The sequence below is a fragment of the Protopterus annectens genome, chromosome 1.part2 (assembly GCF_019279795.1).
Source record: "Protopterus annectens isolate FY-2018-M chromosome 1.part2, PAN1.0, whole genome shotgun sequence".
Lineage (NCBI taxonomy): Eukaryota > Metazoa > Chordata > Ceratodontiformes > Protopteridae > Protopterus > Protopterus annectens.
The window spans coordinates 389849792-389869768 of NC_056727.1; the positions used below are offsets into that span (position 1 = coordinate 389849792).

Here is a 19977-nt window from a genome sequence, read left to right on the forward strand (position 1 = left end):
ACACAGCAGAAACTGGTTGGCCTTGGTTTCTGGCTAGGTTAACAGTGTTGGTGAAGTTCAAGAGGGATGTGATAGTGCTATGCCCTGGTCTGAAACCATGTTGTGTGGGGGTAAGAGGATTGTTATTAACCTGATAAATGGCACTGAATTTACTTGGAGAAGTTGAACATTACCATATTAATTCACTAAAACTCAGGTAATGGGCAAATACCTTAGGATATTGGAGACTTTTTAAAAATAAAAATAAAAAAAAATAATTTTATAAGAAACACTTAAAAAGAAGTGAAGTTAGTGAATTAAAGTTAATCAATGTTGATTTTACATATATGATATGCGTATTATGATGGCAGTGAATGGTTGATGGAATTTTGTCATTTCGAAGGAAGAATTCAGTACAAAAGCAGTGGAAATGATCAATGATCAATAAAAATAATCATTAATTTGGTATCATTTAGTGACTGCATGTATATGTTATAAATGCAGCCATTTAATTGTGAAGTTCTACAGTAGTTGGGATATCAATATGTATGGGTGTTCATTGATGTTTAAGTGATAGTGATGAATAAAAAAATGGAAGTATTATGGATATATACATGCACGCATGACAATGGTAGAGCATAGGGAAAGGAAGTATTTTTTTATAAAACTGATATCTTTAATGACCTGACTACATGGCAAGTAATATAGCTCAATTTGTTTTTGGCTAGATGTCTGTATTTAATTATGTGGTTTGTGTTGGCTTACATTTTTAAGAGGGTGGTGCACACACTTGGCCAGTGTTTTGTAGTTTAAAAGCTGATCACATCAAAAACTTTTCAATTTGAGACAGTAACCCTTTTTTAACATGCATTAATGATGGAAAGTAAGGAATTAATGCAGAGCATGGATAATTTCAGCCATGAGGAAAACCATGTCCTCATCTCAGCCCTTAGGACTTATGGAAGACTTTTCTTTGATGGGTGTGGGGGGGGGGGGGCAAACAAGCCAAGAAGACCAGGGGCTGGAATCAAGTACTTCTCAATATTAATGCAGTGTGGGGCAGAAATTAAGCATTAGCAATGTAAGAAAAGGGCAAAAGCTATGGCTGGACATTCTAGAAGCAAGGCCATACAGAATGTAATTCCTCATACCACTACAAATTGAATGCTGCCAAGGAGTGATCACATTAAACTCATGCCAACTAATTATTAATAGGTAAACCTTGCACATCAGCAAAGAATGAAATGAATGCAGTGTGCATGGCAAGTGTCCTGCACACCCCTTTATACACATACGGTAGTGCATGCTATTTCCTTATTATTACTGTTTTCAAGTCATTGTTTGCAGGGTCAGCATCAGAAATAAGTGGTTCCATTGTTCCAATAAATTTAGATGATGTCAGCAGCAGAATGGGTGTTGCTGCTATTGATGATGATTATATCATAGTTATATTTATGAGGCAGCCTGAGGAATGTGGCAGGCAGTCCCCAAGTTTAATGGCAGAATCTCAGACCACACAACATGTTAGTAACTCCGCAGGAAGTGACAATGCTTCACAACGTCATGCGTTTGATAACATCACACTCAGCCTTGCACAGGAGGAACAACCTCAACAATACCAGTATCTCCAAACTGAGAGTTTTACGATGATGCAGGCATTCAGATGTAACATTTGTCACAGGGACACCATTACAAAAGGGAGCCAGGCACAGGAATTTGTTACAGCTACCCCAGGAAACTGCCCAACAGACAATATGCTGTGACATTGTTAGAGCTCAGAGGACTGCCACAGAGAGTCAGCTGGAAATGGTTAGACTCCTCCAGGGTGTACATAAGGATTTCCAGCACTACATGGAAATGGCACAGAGCTGGGATAATGCCTCGGTCACACTGGTGTGTAGTATGGTGGCATACCAAGCATCGGTAGCCACCTCCATTCATACACTTGTTAGGACATACTAAAGTAAAGCTAGAGTCAGTCATACAAGGGGAAAAGGATGGGGTACTGTCCAGAGACATGAGGGGAGATCACATGATTATACCATCAAGATGAACTAGCACAACAGACCATATCAGTGTTCATGTACACCTAGCAGAACATCCCATTCAAGGTCACAATCACAGTCCCATAGCACTATCAGATCAGTGTCTGCAGGATCACCTACACCAAACTGGTCATGACATCTGACCAACTCAACTTATAATTCTCATAATAACTCATCTTCAAAATCACTCACGCCACCACATAGCCTGTCTTTATGACATGTGCATGACTCATTTAATCTTAAACTACTGTGAATTATGTCTGACAATTCTGTAACTTTACACTTTCACCTTCAAATACACGGCTGAACATTTAATTTGAACAGGAATAAGATAACAAAAAAGAAAAGAAGTATTTTATGGGTGGTGGAACCAACTTTATAAATGTATGCATTTTATTTCCAAAAACCTACTACATAAACCATCAAGGAAAGCTGGGATAAAAGTCATTGTTATGGGCATTACCACTGTTGCAGAGGGCAGTTATCTACAACATAAAACTATTAATGCACAGAATTTTTTTAGAGAAATATTATAAGATATTTACAGATTACAATGAGCATCTTGTCAGACTTAATTGCTGCCACTTCATGCTCTCCACTGCACAAGTGATGACCTTTTTTATATCTCTGAAGTCACAAGTTATTGTTTATGGCAACATAACAACAATCTGATGTTCAGGACCCCCTACATTTTCATTCAATTGCAATGGATTAACTAAAGGAATATTGAAATGTTGAGGACATTCAGTACTAGCAGTACAGCAGATTTGTTTCATCAAAGCAGAGAAAAAAATGTGATTATTATTTATATGAAGCTTTATAATACCATTGAACAGGAGTCAGTGAACACCCAGGAATTGCTTTAACTAACAATAATATGCATAACTTTTCCAAAATAAAAAAAAATAATTTAAGATGAGAGATAATGTTAGACGGACATGTACCACACAGCACAGCCCACAGATATCACTGCATGCATCAATTATATTCTATGTATTTTTTCACCCTACTGTAGGATGTTGACATCATTTGGAGATTCTATGACAGCTCCCAGTTTGCAGTCATATTGTCAGCCACAGACCTTTAATTTTTGCTTGGATTCCAAAAGTAAATGTCCCAGGACTGATCCCTATGGAACACTACTGGTTTACAGGTCTGCTGTTGGTGGTTGATTCCCCTATTTTGACTATATATGTTCTATCAGTTATCCAGGTAGTAAACCATCTAATGATATAAGGGTTGATACCTAACTGAGTGAGATTATCAATGATGCCTGAGTGGGGGATAGCATCCAAAGCTTGGCTAAGTCTTGGTAGTCATGTGCACAGATTTCCCCTTGTCCAGGGCCTTGATGACTGTCGCAAAGAAGTTCACCGGGTTTAACAGGCATGATCTCCCTTTGACAATTCCAAACGGAGTAGGATCAAGTGTTTGGAGATTACCTATATCTTTGTTGATAAGGTCCGTGATGATTTGCTTCATGGCCTTACAGATAAGGCTAGTCAGACTAATAGGTCTATAGTTCCCAGTGTCAGTGACAGCACAACCTGTGTGCAAGAGAATAATGGTGGCCATTTTCCATTCAGCTGGGGTGACGCTGGTGCATTGATTATAATTGAAAAGAGTACCCAATGGTGTTGCTAATTCTTGCTAAAACCCATGTAGGACCCAGCCTGGGATGTTATCAGGTCCCATAGCTGCTGTGTTTTTGGCCTTAGAGAGGGCATTTAGGATCTGCTCTTTAGATATAAATGGTAGGGGACAGATGGTAGTGATGTCATGGTGTATGTGAGCAGGGACAGGCGAGTGCAGTTTTCACAGAACCTGTTGGCCAATAGGTTAGCTATGTTCACAGGTTCAGTATATGTGGTATCATTAGCTACCAGTTCGGCACAAATCTGAGCCTTTCCATTTAGGTTAAGGATGTAACTAAAGAATGCCTTATGGTTGTCCTTAATTGAGGAAGCTAATCTGGATTCGTAGTTTGGTTTCAAGGTCTTCACAAGAAGTCTTAATTCCTTGTTTAAGCTGAGGAGGGAGTGTTTCCAGTTTAGGGCTCACTCCCACTTACTCTTAGACAGGTTTGATCTTCCTTTAGGAGCTTGTTTTGGTCGTATCAGGTACGGCCGATGCATGATCATATTATGCAGAATGCAACAAGCAGTAAACATCCTGCATGCAGTAACAGGTTCATATTTAAGAGTACTTCCATAACCATCCAGGCACCAGAAAAGGCTCTTTGAGAGGGTGAAGACCCTCTCAATAACAATACATGTCTGAGACAGGGATGAGTTATACAGTTCCTCTGCAGTTTCACTTGGATGTCTCACTGGTGTCATGAGCCATGGCTCCAGTGGATATCCAGCATCACCTGAAAAAAACAGAGATGGAGAAAAGGGTGTGGGGACAAAACAAAAATATTGAGTATTCATCAATATATTTTAATATGAAAAAAATACTTCAATACAATTAAAAAAATATTTTTCCACTTACGAACAAGATGACCACCGGGCATCCTACCATGCATGGAGAGGTGGTAGAGTAAGCTAATGTGCTAGGTATGGTTATCATGTACACTACCAGGATGCTGGGCAGAGATGTTGATGATGCCTGCCATGCATCGCATGCTACCTGGCAATTGTTGGAATAGTAGCCCTTCCTATTGTGGACCAGATGGGTCCCTAATCATAACATGGGTGCAGTTTATCACACTGATTACATCAGGGAAAGGTGGTAACCCCAAAAAAGGTATGTATCATCCTGGCTGTATTCTGAAGTGACACTGGGAAACAGATGTCCTGGTGCACACATGCCAAGAGTACATTCAAGAATTGCATTAGTATCCTTGAGGCAGAAGCCTGTGAGATCCCCATCATGTCCCCAGTCTGTCTGTGGAAAGTCCCCATAGCAAATAGACTGAGGGCTTTACATACCTTAGTGTCCACAGAGATAGGAAATCTACATGTTCCTCCAGTACCCTATGTAGATCAAACATACCCACTAAGACTCTTCTAGCGTCCCTGTCCACTCTGAACCTATCAAGGACTTCTTGATTGTCAAAATTATAATGAGATCTCCTTTGTTTATATTTTCACCTTCTTGGCTGGCAAGTGCGGCTGTGCAGAAGTGGTTTTGTCCCAGCCAAGACAAGCAATTCACACCTGAACATAACAAAACTAGCGGCAAGTGACAACATTATCATGAGTTGCAACTGTGATAGATTTGGTGAGACTTCCATTAATATAATGTATCTGCAAATAGTGTGAAAAAGGAGCAAATTTTCTCTCTGAATCAGAAATGGTGCAGAGAATATTTCATTAGCATACACTGAGTTACAGCATTCATCATTTACATCTCATTATTACATTTGGATAGGCTCATCTGTGGTCATCTTGCATTTGCATAAATGGCCTCTATGTATTGCAGCTCAGCTCTGATCATTCCTGGACATTGCAGATTTATTTATTTATTTATTTTATTTTATTTTACATTTGTTAACTGGGAGAGTCCAACTGGATTACAAGTCCATTTTCAGTGGAGGCCCGGGGAGAAAAGCTCCAAGAGAACAATTTTTTACAAAACATAGTTTTAAGGACAGACTTTTGACATACAATTTCCATAGAAGAGACTTTGACATACACATTAACTAACAGATAGCCTAAATACATTTGTGTAAATGACTATCAATGCTGCCCTAAGTCAACATAGCAAAATGGAGCATCTAATTTTTCCACCGTTTTCTCTCCCTTACATATCACATACTAAAGAACAGTCTGATTATTTATGCAATTGTTTAATTAAAAAAAGTTAACTACCAGACAGCATCCTGTTTTCCTAAAAAATTAGTCATGTCTCAGCTAAGAAAATGCCTGCATTTTTGATAAGTGCCAGGCAGTGAAAATCAATATGCTGTCTGCGTTACATTGATTAGTATCTGTACTTAAGGAAGTGTGTGTGTTAAAAACTATGCTTATTACATCTCAACACAGTGAAGATGTTAATAATCTTTAAAATAAAATACTTTCCATGTAATGGGCTTGTAGTTACTTTATTTTAAAACATCATCTCTCTCACTTCGTATGCTATGTACAATAAATGTAAAGCTGCTTTGTTCAATTAACACTCATGAGCTGTGTTGTCAAGTAAACACACTTAGGGTAGGATTCATAAAAATTATCTTGCTACTCGTTCAAGGCATGCCTTGGGTGTCCTCCCTGTTTTGTTGAGCAAGTTGGACTCACAATGATGACTGGAACCTTCTTGCCTACTACAGTGACCAGTGCTAAGATAGCATGCAGTTTTGGATGGCAATTATTCAATAGCCATTTTATTTCCTCCAGTAATGTGATATTATGGTGAAGTCAGGTGGGGGGAGGGTGCTGGGGAGAAAGAGGCTACACCTTTTTCACTTTCTAGTAACTACCCTGCCTTGACATAAAGGTCACATAGTCTTGCTGGTTGATTTACTAATTCTTTTCAGAAATAGGAATTCATTACAGATGCAGAGGATTATTTAAATTTTATTTACTAGCATCTTCTACAAAGCAGCTACAACTGCAGTTATGTAACAGCCCCCAGTAAATATATATATATATATATATATATATATATATATATATATATATATATATATATATATATATGTGGAAACACTTTATAACCTCGAATTACTGAAATGTCGAATTTCAGTATTTCGAGACTATAAAGCCGAATGTTAAAAATAGTGAAAGGTCATAATCGCGAACTCGAATATATGTTGAATTCGCGGTTATGAACTTACGCTGCGTAATGTCTCAGATTGTGTTTTGATGGTGTGCGGTGCCATGTGTGGATGTAGGTGTTATGTCAGATAAGTGTTTTCTAAGGGTTTTGAGTGGGATTTAGAGTGTGTGTGAGTGTGCTGATGTGTTTGATGTGTGTGTGAGGGGTTGGAGAATGTGCGTGTGTGAGTTGGCTTTTGTTTTGTGTTTGTGCTATCTCGGAGTTAGTATATATAAGTAGGGGGGGTGTGGGGGGCTTGCCCCCTGCTTATGTGTGTATGAGTTGTGTATGTGTGTAGTTTTGTTTGTTTATGTTGTGATGTGTGTGTTGTGGTGTATGTGTGGTATAGTGTGTGCAGTGTTTTCGGTGTTGTGAATTTCCCGTTTCTTTTGTGTTGGTGTTTTGTGGATTCGGTTTTATAGTCTCGAGATACTGAAATTCGATATTTCAGTATTTCGAGGTTATAAAGTGAATCCATATATATATATATATATATATATATATATATATATATATATATATATATAAAGATCTACACAATCTTTTTAAATTCTGAAGTTCTGTTTTTCCATTTCAGCTTTCCTGAAACTATGGCATTTCTAAGCTTGCCGTCAGGAATATGTCCTTTCTATATAATTTGACATTTGTTTTACATATGGTATGTATTTCTGCATATCAAATCATAATTAATCAAACATGCAGGTTTATTTAGTATTATAATAGTTGGATTAGTTATTTATCAGTTACCTAATTCATTGACTAAAATGTATACACTGAGAAGGCCTCTAAATGTCTTTTTCAGTTTGTATCTTTAAAAAAAATAATTGAAAAGAGTTCAAGTCAGCAAAGGCTATAATCAAAATACATGAAATTCTATAACAAAAGGCATCAAAACTGACAAATAATATGCACGAGTGTTGGATGTGGATGTTGCGCCCTCTATAACCCTATTAAAAATGATTACCTGTAGGTCTCCACTTAAAAAGGTTAGAGAATGTGCAACAATGGACACACATTAGGATGCACTGCTGCTTTAAGTACAAAACAAGTAAAACAGAGTCCAGATTAAACTTTGCAAAAAATATATCTCCGTCTGGATCTTTCCACCTTCTCACTCACTGTTGTTACTAAGATTTCATTCACACTTCTTAGAAACAGCTCAGACTTAACAGTTTCAGTACCCATGAGAATACATGTCTCTCTAACTTCTCCATAGAACAGGAATCAAAAGAACTGTAAGTAACTGTAGCATTCAAATGTTGATATCAGTTTGTGGTGCTGGTGAGATGATGGATTTTCCAGAGCACTAGTTTTTAAAAAATAACCATTGTTTCACATAACACACTGTGCACCCACACTCCCCATTGTTGTTCCATTTCAGTGCCTGTCCTCTTTGATCCTAGTGTTTGAATGCAAGAAATGATCCATTTAGATTGCCTTCCTGAGCTATAGCACCATTATGCAGAAGTAAAAGTTTCATAGCAAGAGTGATAAATGATTTTTTATTACATTTCATTTTATATTTTAACCTATTTATCACCTATTCTGTCATCACACAGAAAGAAACATACACCCCCAGGTGTTAGGTCTGACACGTGCACACACATACACATGCACACATACACGCACACACACACACACACACACACACACACACACACACACACACACACACACACACACACACACACAAACTCATATACACATGCAGGTATAATATGTTGCTTTGTAATCTACATATTTCATTCATTTTGCTTGTATTTTCTCGACCTAGAACCTTTTAAATGAACGTTTTGATGGTAATTCTATTTCAGATGTTTAGAAAATGTACACATTTATTCAGATACATCTTCTAACACATTATTTCTTCTTCTATTTGCAGATGTCATTGAAGCATTGTCAAACCCTATCAGATATGTAAATCTAATGGAGCAAAGAACTAGGCAACTAGTGGCACTAACACTGGAGGATGAGGAAGAAATGAAAAAGGAGGCAAGTAATATTAATTCAGAATAAATTAATAATAGATTTATGATGATTTTAGGCTGTGCTGTAAATCTTTCTTCTAGAAGCATTCTGCTCATGGTCATTTGCAAAGAATCATGACAATATGGGAAAACAACAATACCTTAGTGCATTTCCCTGTTGGTTGGTCAACTGTTCATGCTGCGTGACAAATTCTATCTTTGTACGAAAATGTCAGGAGGGCTATTGTGGTATCATAAAGATACCACATCAAAAGCATAATAACTGTTGCCATACATCATATGGTTTGAATAAATCTAATACATTTGTCTGCTGTCTTCATTACAATGAAAGGAAATGAAGATATCATATAAGCAAAGCATATAAGCATATAAGCAAAGATGTTTTCATACTTGTTAGAGGACTTTTTAATTAAGAAGTCATTTCTGTATAAGAAACTATCCCAGAGATACATTAATATCCCTAACATGAGCCATACCACCCACAGTAAAAAGTCTCTGTTACCAGGATGTTGTGTTTTGCCATTCAGAGAAACAACAGCCATAATTAAGGAAGACCTCACTATGGGCTTATTTTCATTTCCCTGAATTTTGTTACCTACCATGTAGTGCAGGTCAGTACCATGTAGTGCAGATCAGTACCATGTAGTGCAGGTCAGTGCCATGTAGTGCAGGTCAGTACCATGTAGTGCAGATCAGTACAATGTTTATATGCAGGTCAGTGCCATGTTGTGCAGATCAGTGCTATGTACTGCAGATCATTACCATGCAATGTAGGTCAGTGCCATGTAGCAGATCAGTACCATGTAGTGCAGGTCAGTATCATGTAGTGGAGAACAGTACCATGTAGTGCAGGTCAGTACCATGTAGTGCAGATCAGTACAATGTTTATATGCAGGTCAGTGCCATGTTGTGCAGATCAGTGCTATGTACTGCAGATCATTACCATGCAATGTAGGTCAGTGCCATGTAGCAGATCAGTACCATGTAGTGCAGGTCAGTATCATGTAGTGGAGAACAGTACCATGTAGTGCAGGTCAGTACCATGTAGTGCAGATCAATGCCATGTGCTGCAGGTTAGTACCATGTAGTGCAGGTCAGTACCATGTTGGGCAGATATGTACCATGTAGTGCAGGTCAGTACCATGTGAGAAGTACCATGCTTTCACTGCTGTATGTAAGAGAGAACCTGCTGATTTATATGCAGTGCACATTTCCCTTGTGGTTTTTCATTGCTTGTAATAAGCATATTGTCGTCCGTGCACTAGCAGCTGCACTATTTGTTTCCGTTTTCCACTGTATGTTAAAACATTCTAGTGACTACCAGAATTAGTGTAGCCAATGTATTTTACTTTGCTTTCATGTGCCTGCACTACCTGATACTGCACACTGCCCTCTGCAGTTGTTTTTGATATATCCAGTGGTTTTCTACTTCATGTTAGATTTATTTACTTATTCAGACTCAGAATTGTTTCTGTTTCTTGTTAACATACTTTCTTACTCTGGCTCAGTCAGCATTAACCTGCTGTACTCCACCATAATCTGCTAAGGTCCTACTAAACACCTTACTAGCACTCTGAACTGCTAGTTGTTTATGAACCTGGAAGGGTCCTAAACTGCTAAGCCTATCTGGTGTAATCTACTTGGAAAACCTGCATAATCTTGCTTTTTTGAACTGTTAGATGTTTTTGAACTTGTAATCGTCCTAAACTGCCAAACACATCTGTTATATATTTACATGGTAAACTGCATTTTCTGTGATTATTTAGTGTCCTGTTGTTATATTGTATATTATACCAAGTCACATTTCTATTGCTGTGTATCATACATCCCAGTTCTTTTCTCTGTTTTATCAGAAACTCCTTTTGTATATTAATCTTCTCTTTATTTTTCCATTGCACCCTTGCTGTACCTACCTACCATCCACTTATCTGCTCACTGCACTACTCCACCCAGAACTCTAACCTGAACACCCAGAGGCCTTCTCTTACTTCAGGTCCCTCTACTTTCCTGCCAGACCCACTTGTATCCCTTACCTACAGCCAATCTCTCATTCTACATATTGTAGCACATTTTACCAACCCCCCTATATAGACTATTGCTAGGACCAATTGTGTTTCAGTATCCTACTTACCTGAAATTTCCTCTTCTCCCCTAACCTTTCTTTTTCTCTGTTTTTTCCTTTTTATAGGTTAAAACCTAAAATCAGCAGCTTCAATGTCAACTGATTGACCCTGCTTGGAACCTCCTGCAGTCATTTTCCCTTCATTGGTGTCTTCCTTATCTCAAGAGTATATTTAAGTATGTCTTACCTATTCAGTTAAATGCTGTAATTGCCACCTGTACTGGGTCTCCTGTGCTGGTTGTACTCTTGCACATCTCGTGGTCGCCCCTGTTCACTCCACTCTAACTTGCCCTCAAACTCTTCAATAGTTTATCGAACTGGTTTGCTCTCTGTCTGCTGTACCCCACCCACCCTCTGCCTATTTTTCTAGTCTCTCCTCCTGTAAACTACACTCCACTATCTTTTCTGCCCATCCTCTGATTTCTGTACTCCTTTTTTCTACCTATCAAATCTGTCCTAACTACTCTGGCTAGTTCTACCTGAACTACCCTCCCTTCTCTCTTTGCTCTCACATCTGCTAAACCTATCTGCCTGACTTACCTGTTTCTCTGATTGTTGTCTTGAGTTATTTTCTCTTTGGGTGTAGGCCCACTCCATTTGCCTTGCTAAGCTCAGGCTCACTTCGATCCCCTACCCTACCCCATTCCCATACACCCCATTAAAATTTCCTTTATAGTAACCACTCCCTTCCCTTTCTGTCTCAGCAGCCACTCACCAACACCTTCCTGCCTACAAACCACTCCCTCTCTATTTGACTGCCACTCCTATTCTACATCACTTCCTCAACCTTAAGTACTCTACCCTATCTACAACCACTCTGCACACACTCTAACCATGAAACATCTCCTCATTACATTTGTACTCCTATTAACCCTCTCTGCTGTAATCTCTTATTACGCTCACATTTCCAATCCTCTCATACACTCCCCTACCTCCCACATAAATAATACCTTTGCAAAAACTTCCGCATTTATTATTTCCCCAACTGTATTCAATTTCTCCACTACATGTCTTCATCAACTCTATTTACTTCAAATCCATACATCTACCCAAAAATCTAAACCAAGGGTACCTAAACCTCACATACCTATAACTTCTCTCTCTCTCTCCCTTCTCACAAAAAAAACTACTCTGCTCTGGTGACATCCACCCAAACCCTGGCCCCTCTTCCTCACCCCTCTCCACAGCCATATATCCCTCAGAAGTCCCCCACCCTCCCCACTCTACACACTCCTCATCACCCCCACTCTCTAGCATTGAACTCATCCTTATCTAAACAACTGACCATATACTCTTTAAACATTCAAAGCCAAACAAAATCACTGAGTTACATACCTGAATAGCTCTTTCCTCCCTTTACTTTCTTTCCTTATTTGAAACTTGGCTCAAACCTCATATCACAAACAATAACATTTTCCCACCTGGTTATAATATCTTTTGCTCTGACAGAGTTCCAAAAAAGGGGATGGTGTAGCAATCCTGTACTCCAACAGCTTAAACCTTTCATCTTTTTCCTCTCCAATTTCTGACTTCCACCCAGCAGAACTTCTCATATTAAACTGTCACCTTAATCTTCATAAGACATTTACTGTTGCTTCCATTTACATCCCTGCTGGAAAAAAAAACTGCCCTTCCTAGAGAACATTATGCCCTTTTCTATACTATTCCATATGAAACCCTAATTTTAGGAGATGTCAACATTGATTGGTCTGCAATTACTGCTGACTCTCCTCAACATAGTATCAACCTACATGGTTTCACCAATTGATCTCAGGACACACCCGTCTCCACAAAACTCTTCATCCAGATCCACAATTGACTGGATCCTAACTAATTCCTCCCAGCACTAACATAAACCCACCACTTTACCTGAGTCCCTCAGTGACCATCTCCCTACGTCTATCCCAAGACATGCCACGCAAAAATCACAAACCCCACCTTTTTAGAGATTGTCGCAAATTATCCAACTTTAACATCTCCAAATTTAACTCTATTCTTTCTAGTATAGACTGGTCTGTCCTTAGACAAGTCCCTCTGAATGATGCTGTAAATATGTTCAACAGCATATTCCTAAATACTTTGGACTCCCTAGCCCTCTCCAGAAAAATCAGAATAAAATCTAATCAGGCCCCATGGCTTTCTAAGGAAACTAGAACACTTATGCAAGAAAGAGACAGTGTCTGGAAAGTCTGGAGTAAAACTAAACAACTACTCTGTCTACTCAAATATAGACAACTAAGGAACCTTGCTAAAACAATGTACAAATGACAAAAAAGGCCTACTACAACACTGCCCAGTTCAACAACAAATCTAACCCTTGAAAGTTCTGGTCTACACTTAACAAAATTTTTTCTCCAGGTTGTCCTGCAAACCCCTCCCCTTACCCTAATACATCCCCACAGGAAACTGCTACCCTTCTCAATAAGCACTTCATTGAAACCATCCAAAAACTCATTCCCTCAAACTCCAGCACCACCACTGCACCTACGCATCCTAACCCTCCAAACCAACCTCTCTTTTCCTTTCACCCTGTTCCTACTTCTTATATTAAATCTCTTCTTCTTAAGCTCAAAACCTGCTCTCCCTCTACCGACAATCTACCTCCTACCTTCCTCAAACGTGCTGCTGAATCTATTGCCTATTATATATATATATATATATATATATATATATATATATATATATATATATATATATATATACTAATCAACAGATCTATTCTAGAATCGACCATGCCTACCCTGTGGAAATCCTTCTTCACTATTCCATTACACAAAGGTGGTAACTCCACTGACCCTGCCATCTTCCAACCTATTGCCATTCTATCCCCCTCTCTAAGATTCTTGAAACATGCATTCACTCTCAGCTTCTTAACCACCTCCTTCAGCATAACTTCCTAACTCCCACTCAGCATGACTTCTGTCCCAACCACAACACAGCCACTGCCCTCCTATCCTTCACTCATACCATGGCTGAAGCCGTTGACAACAACAAACTCATATCCTGCCTCTTCCTTGACCTTTCCAAAGCTTGTGACACATTCTCTCATCCTATATTGCTATCTAAACTTGCTAATCTTAAACTGTCTTCTTCCTCCCTGGTCTGATTCAATAGTTACCTATCCTGTAGGCAGCAAACTGTCAAATGGCTATCATCCTTTTCACCATTCCTTCCTGTCCCAACTGGAGTACCCCAAGGCTCCATCATGGGTCCCCTTCTATTTAATGTCTTCACCAACAATCTCTACACATCCTGCAAACAATCTTTTCTCATCCAATACGCTGATGACTCTACACTTATCTCTATCTCAAACAATATGACCTGGCTCCATACCTTAACCCAAAATTCCGTATTATCCACTGAAAAATGGCTGTCTGATAATTTACTCATCCTCAACCCCAAAACGACCAAACTCTTTCTCTTCCTCCCCCGATCTATTACTAACCACAAATCTACCTTTGCTATTAAATCTTCTAGCAACACAATTATCCAACCCGATACCCACACAAAACTCCTTGGAGTCATAATTGATGATGAACTGAAATTTAACCTGCACATACTCCAATGCATAAAAAAAACACACCAGAAACATAGGCTACTGTATCATAATAAAATATTTCTATCCCACAATGCTAGACTCACACTGGCATAAGCATTCCTCCTTCCCTCCCTCCGATATGCCACCCCAGTACTCACCAACATCCAAACTACAACCCTAAACAAACTCCAACAAACGTACCACAAAATTGCTAAATTTCTCACAAACTCTCCTTACAATGCTCATCGCTGTATTGCTCTAAACTCTCTCCAATGGCTTGAGCTCCTCCAACAACTCCAGCTATCTCAATTTCAAATGCTGCACAACATGCTTTGCAAACCTTCATCCTGTCCATCTCTTTCATCCTTTATCTCTACCTATACTCCACCTTGGACCCTTTGTACCTCTACCCAGCAACTATTTGACATCTACCAACCTAAAAAAACAGTTGGTAAACTACTATATAAATATTCTGTTGCCCTCACTTGGAACAAACTTCAGTTAAACTCAGTTAGTTATCATCACCCACCCACTGCATTTTAAAAATGAACTAAAACACCATATTGTCAACTCCAAGATTTGACCCTGCCACGATCCAACATAAACAATTGCTTTTTAGCAATTAAGATACAAAATTATCTTATGTAAATACATGACTGCTTTGTATAAATATTGTGTTTTTGCCACATCATGTAAGCTCTCTGTTTTGTTTTTATGCATGCTGTATTAAGAAATTTGTTATTTTGATCCTTGTACTATCTCTCATTTATGCATGTACTTAAAACTTTTTAACTGCAATATTGATTTTCATGTAACTGTTTTTGGAGCTTTTCTCCTTGGGTCTCCACTGAAAATGGGCCTCATGCCCAGTTGGTCTAACCTGGTTAACACATTTCAATAAATAAATAAAAATAAATAAATATGTAGTGCAGGTCAGTGCCATGTAGTGCAGATCAGTGCCATACAGTACAGGTCAGTACCATGTAGTACAGGTCAGTGCCAGTTTTGTCTGATCACTTGCGGTTTAATATTTTAATATTTTGGTATATGGATATACATTCTGTACTACATGTAGTGGCCATCAAAGTTCAAAGTATTGATATTAACTTGTAGCTACATGGAGTTAGTCAGTTTGTGATCCCATATGGGCTCTGTTATCATTATTATCCTAATCAGCATCAGTTGTTACTTTTCATCTGTATAAGCAAATAGCTGTATTCATACTGATGTAAATTAGGAACTAGCACACAGTGTTTCAAAAACAAGTGTTACCAAATGTAAAACTTCTGATGACTGATATATACTGACAAACAGAAGCAACCTAAAACTAGAAAAAAAAATGAACAAGAACACGTTTTTTTCTCAAAAATAAAAAAAGATGAAAAGTGTCATGAATGTGTTTAAAATAAGGAACTAGATCTGGAAGCCACTACCAATTTTTAAAAATGCTGTTGCTTTTTGTTATCAGTGACTTGTTAAACTATTTATGGAATAAACTATTTGCATTTGGTAAGATAAATACACTTACTGTCCCAAATCTCTAACTAGGCACAACCCAAGTACTGGAACAGGAATGGGTACTCTCGTGTTATTGCAAACAGGAGCCAAAGGTGTCACACCTCAGGAAGTTATTGTTTTTTATTCAAAAGATTACATGCTATCCAGTAAAGCTGTAGTTTGGTAAATTTAATAAGAGATTTTGTTCCTTAAAAAAAACATAGGAAATTCACCCTGGAGATCACATCAGTCGCCATGGTAGACAGGGGTCCAGAGAAGTAAATACTGTGGGAAATAGCCAGGAAATTGTTATGGCTAGGCTTGTATAGGCCCTAGTGCCAATAGCCTAGTACCAACCTATGAATTTGCAATTGCTTTCTCCACCACAAGTGGATACTACATTAACTTTATTCAGTTTCTTGCAGTCATGATGGAAATACGTAAAAGTTAAACCTTCTAAAATTGTTTTCATAAAGACCAATAATACTTACATGTATGCATTAAAATACACACTGCATTTTCAATAACTCTTCCATTATAGTAGCGATAGATACAGCACCGACTGCAGCAGTCACTCATGTCATACACGCTGTCACAATGGGTAAAGTGGTACATGAGGTTTTGCAGGTTTCCCTAAAAACAAAGTCACAAAAGATTTGTACCACCAACAGTAGCTGTCTTGACTGTCCTCAGTTTGATTTTACATTTAAGATGAGGGGTGTACGTAGCGCAACATTTAAATTTTGTACTAAAACCTAATGTTGCTATCCCCCACCACTCAGGTATCATCACAACACAAATAGCTAACCTGCTATGATAGCTTCAGTACATGATTAAAGACAGTTTTCTTCCCCTTTGGGTGATGAGCTTTAATTATATACCAGAAAATGTCAAGGGTGAGTCATTTATACATACTTTGAAGGGTACTTACATATTAAAAATGCATCACAGAAAGGAGAATAAAACAGTCTTTAATCATGCAGTGAAGTTATCACATTTGGAACCTGGTTGCAATAATATGTATATAAGTACCCAGGAATGTGCTGTAGAAGAACAGTTAGACAGAAGAGCCACCTCTTGTTGTTGTAAGCAAATAAGCACATGTAGCACAGGGCTGGAAAGTTTTACCTGAGTGCAAAAGCAAGTTTTTCCATCCAGTTATTTAAGGCAGTCAGGGTCACTTTGTATTTTTTAGATGCAATAATCTGATTATTAAAGCTACAAAGAAGTAAGTGTGATCAGAAGGTACTGGTGCATCTTGTGTATAGATAGATCAATAGATAAGGATATAGACAAAAGAGACACAGATCCAATCTAAGCCTAAAATTGCTGAATCTCTACTTATTCCTTCCCTGAGCTACAGTGAGCTTGCACTTAGTATATATTTATATCTATATATACTGTATATCTGTATCTATCTATATGTATGTATATATATATATATATATATATATATATATATATATATATATATATATATATATACACACACACATATATATGTGTATATATATATATATATATATATATATGTATATATATATATATATATATATATATATATATATATATATAGATATATAGATACATGTATATATATGTATATATGGATATATATGTATATATATATATATATATATATAGATATATATATATAGATATATAGATACATATATATATATATATATATATATATATATATATATATATATATATTAGGTGTGGTGTGTTACAGTTTTCTACATCAAGGCATTTGTGTGTGTGTGTGTGGGGGGGGGTTCATTGCCCTTTGCAAAAAATGCTTTTATTGGGTAACAGTGAACTTTGTATTTTACTGTTTTAACTGTGGGATCACACTTGACTATTCAAAAGATTTTAGATTCACGCAGCTGAGTCTCATACTTTCAATAAGTTGCCAAGATAGTTCATATCCCATAAAGAACAATAGGTGAGTGTCCAGACTTAAATACAGAGAGTTGTGTCCTTCTATTGGCTAGGTTATTAAAATAACCTCTCAGGCTTCAAAACTGAAATAATTGTAATTGTCCAGCAGTCGCTTAAACTCATAACTGGGTAGTTAAGTCCTTTTACTCACCTATGACATCTAATTCTTCTTATGTTTAAATACTGTCCATGACGTATTTTATGATTTCAAAAGCTAAGTATCATGCAAATGTTAGAAAAAGAAATGTTATCTTTTATCTAATTAGCAAAGTCAAAACTTTTGATCTTTAGTAGATCTTCTCATTCATAAAGACTGAGTGATAATATGTTCTTTCTTCCGATTCCTAAAGTACCTTAGAAAACCATGGCAACAATTGAAAAGAATATACAGTTTTTTTTCGATTACACTATCTCTGTGCATGTACACTCACCAAAAACATAGTATATTATTGCTTCTTGAATGTATATGTCAGAAATCTGCTCATGAGGCACAATGTGATGAAATCCTGACTGCATCAGAGTTGACCCTTGTTTGACTAATGGTTCAGAGACTGCTGGGAATGGATAGAGAGGCTGGGAGTTTAAGGTTTGTGTCACGCTACCCATCCCGAGGAGGGAGAAGAAGGCGGCTCTGGTCCAATACCTGGGTTGTGTTTAGTGGGAGCTCTAGGTGTTGCTTCCATGCAGTTCCGACCTGTTGAGCAAATGCTGCTGCTGTGGTGCCTTTTACTATTTCAGCCGTGTGAAGACACATTCATAAAGGTAAGCAAGGCAGCTATCGCAGACCTCAAGAGAGCAGATATTGTGCTTAGGAGTTCCAAAAGGGGAACAAACATGTTCCACTTGAATGCCAACTGACTTGCTTCCTGTAACCTATTACAGACAGGAGGTGAGGGAAAAGTGAAAATACATTAAAAAGGGGTTTTAAAATGTTACAATAATAGTCATTTACCATTATTTTAACTCAAACTGTAGCACTTAAGGAAACCTTGTGAACTATTAGATTATACATCCACACATGGTCGATTGTAACATCCTTCTTATCAAACTTCATAAATTATGTTGTAGTATTGTTTACCCAGTGGTGTAAACTTTGGCTCTAGATGATTGTCACTGTTGAAGTAACAGCATGACCCCATGTGCAAAAATGGGAACAAGAGGTTGTGGATGGATAGATGGATATCTAATGTAAATGGCTTAGTACCTAATTTAAAGATACGGCACAATACTGCCTAACTTGATCTGTCCAAGCTATTTGGTACAATACCCCACTCAGGAATTGTTAATAAACTCATGGAATTCGGTATAAACCCCTGATTCTCCCCATTGATAGCCATTTGGCTCTTGAATACCAAATAAGTTAGAATAGCAGAGTTCTATTCACAAAGAGGCCAGTTACTATTATAGCCCCAGGGGCTCTCTGCTGGGTCTATTCCTTTTCGGCATCTACTTTTATGAAGGACCTCTGGCTTACCAGGTTTGCTGGCAATTGCAAACTAGCTGCAGTCCTAGAATACCCCCAAGGTACAAATCTCCTTTAAGAAGGGCTGACTTAGATGAATAACTGGTGTCAGAGCCACAGTCTAAAACTCAAAGCCAAGAAAGCAGAATAATATAATTTGGGAAGTGGGCAACCGCTGGAAACTACATCATTGATAACACACCCCTATGAGTAATTCCAGTAGTCAATGCTTGGGGGCTGCATTTAGATTTTAATCTGGTCTTTGACTATCATGTGTCTATGGTAATAGGGAAATTATGCTATGTTGTGCAACATATTAGCAAGGGTAGGGCATCTAGGTCAAACAAAATCATTTTTCAACTGTATTCAGCCCTAATCATGCCAGTCATTGAGAGTAAAGTGTCCCCTTCAGTATGTACCTTACCAGGAATGTGTAACAACTGGAATATCCACAGAGGTTCCACACAAAAATGAATACAGAGCATAAACAGCATGTCCTTTGCAAATCACTCCAAAGCCCTGTCTTTGTACCTTGTCTCCTACAAGATGTCGAGGAGTGATTTATGCCTGGCATACAGGACATCCTTGGATCTTTCTTTGATGCACCTTCTGCATATCTGCAAAACAAATAACATAATATA

The 19977-nt window shown here is 37.9% G+C and overlaps 1 protein-coding gene across 1 annotated transcript in view; it reads left to right on the plus strand.

Annotated features, from left to right (window-relative positions):
• The window catches only part of PLCB1 (phospholipase C beta 1), a 4354095-nt gene that overhangs the window by 3529904 nt on the left and 804214 nt on the right, over positions 1–19977 (plus strand). Inside the window, exon 23 of the mRNA XM_044056572.1 lies at positions 8668–8777. Within this exon, the coding sequence (XP_043912507.1) occupies positions 8668–8777 (110 nt within the window). The remainder of the gene's footprint in view (positions 1–8667; positions 8778–19977) is intronic.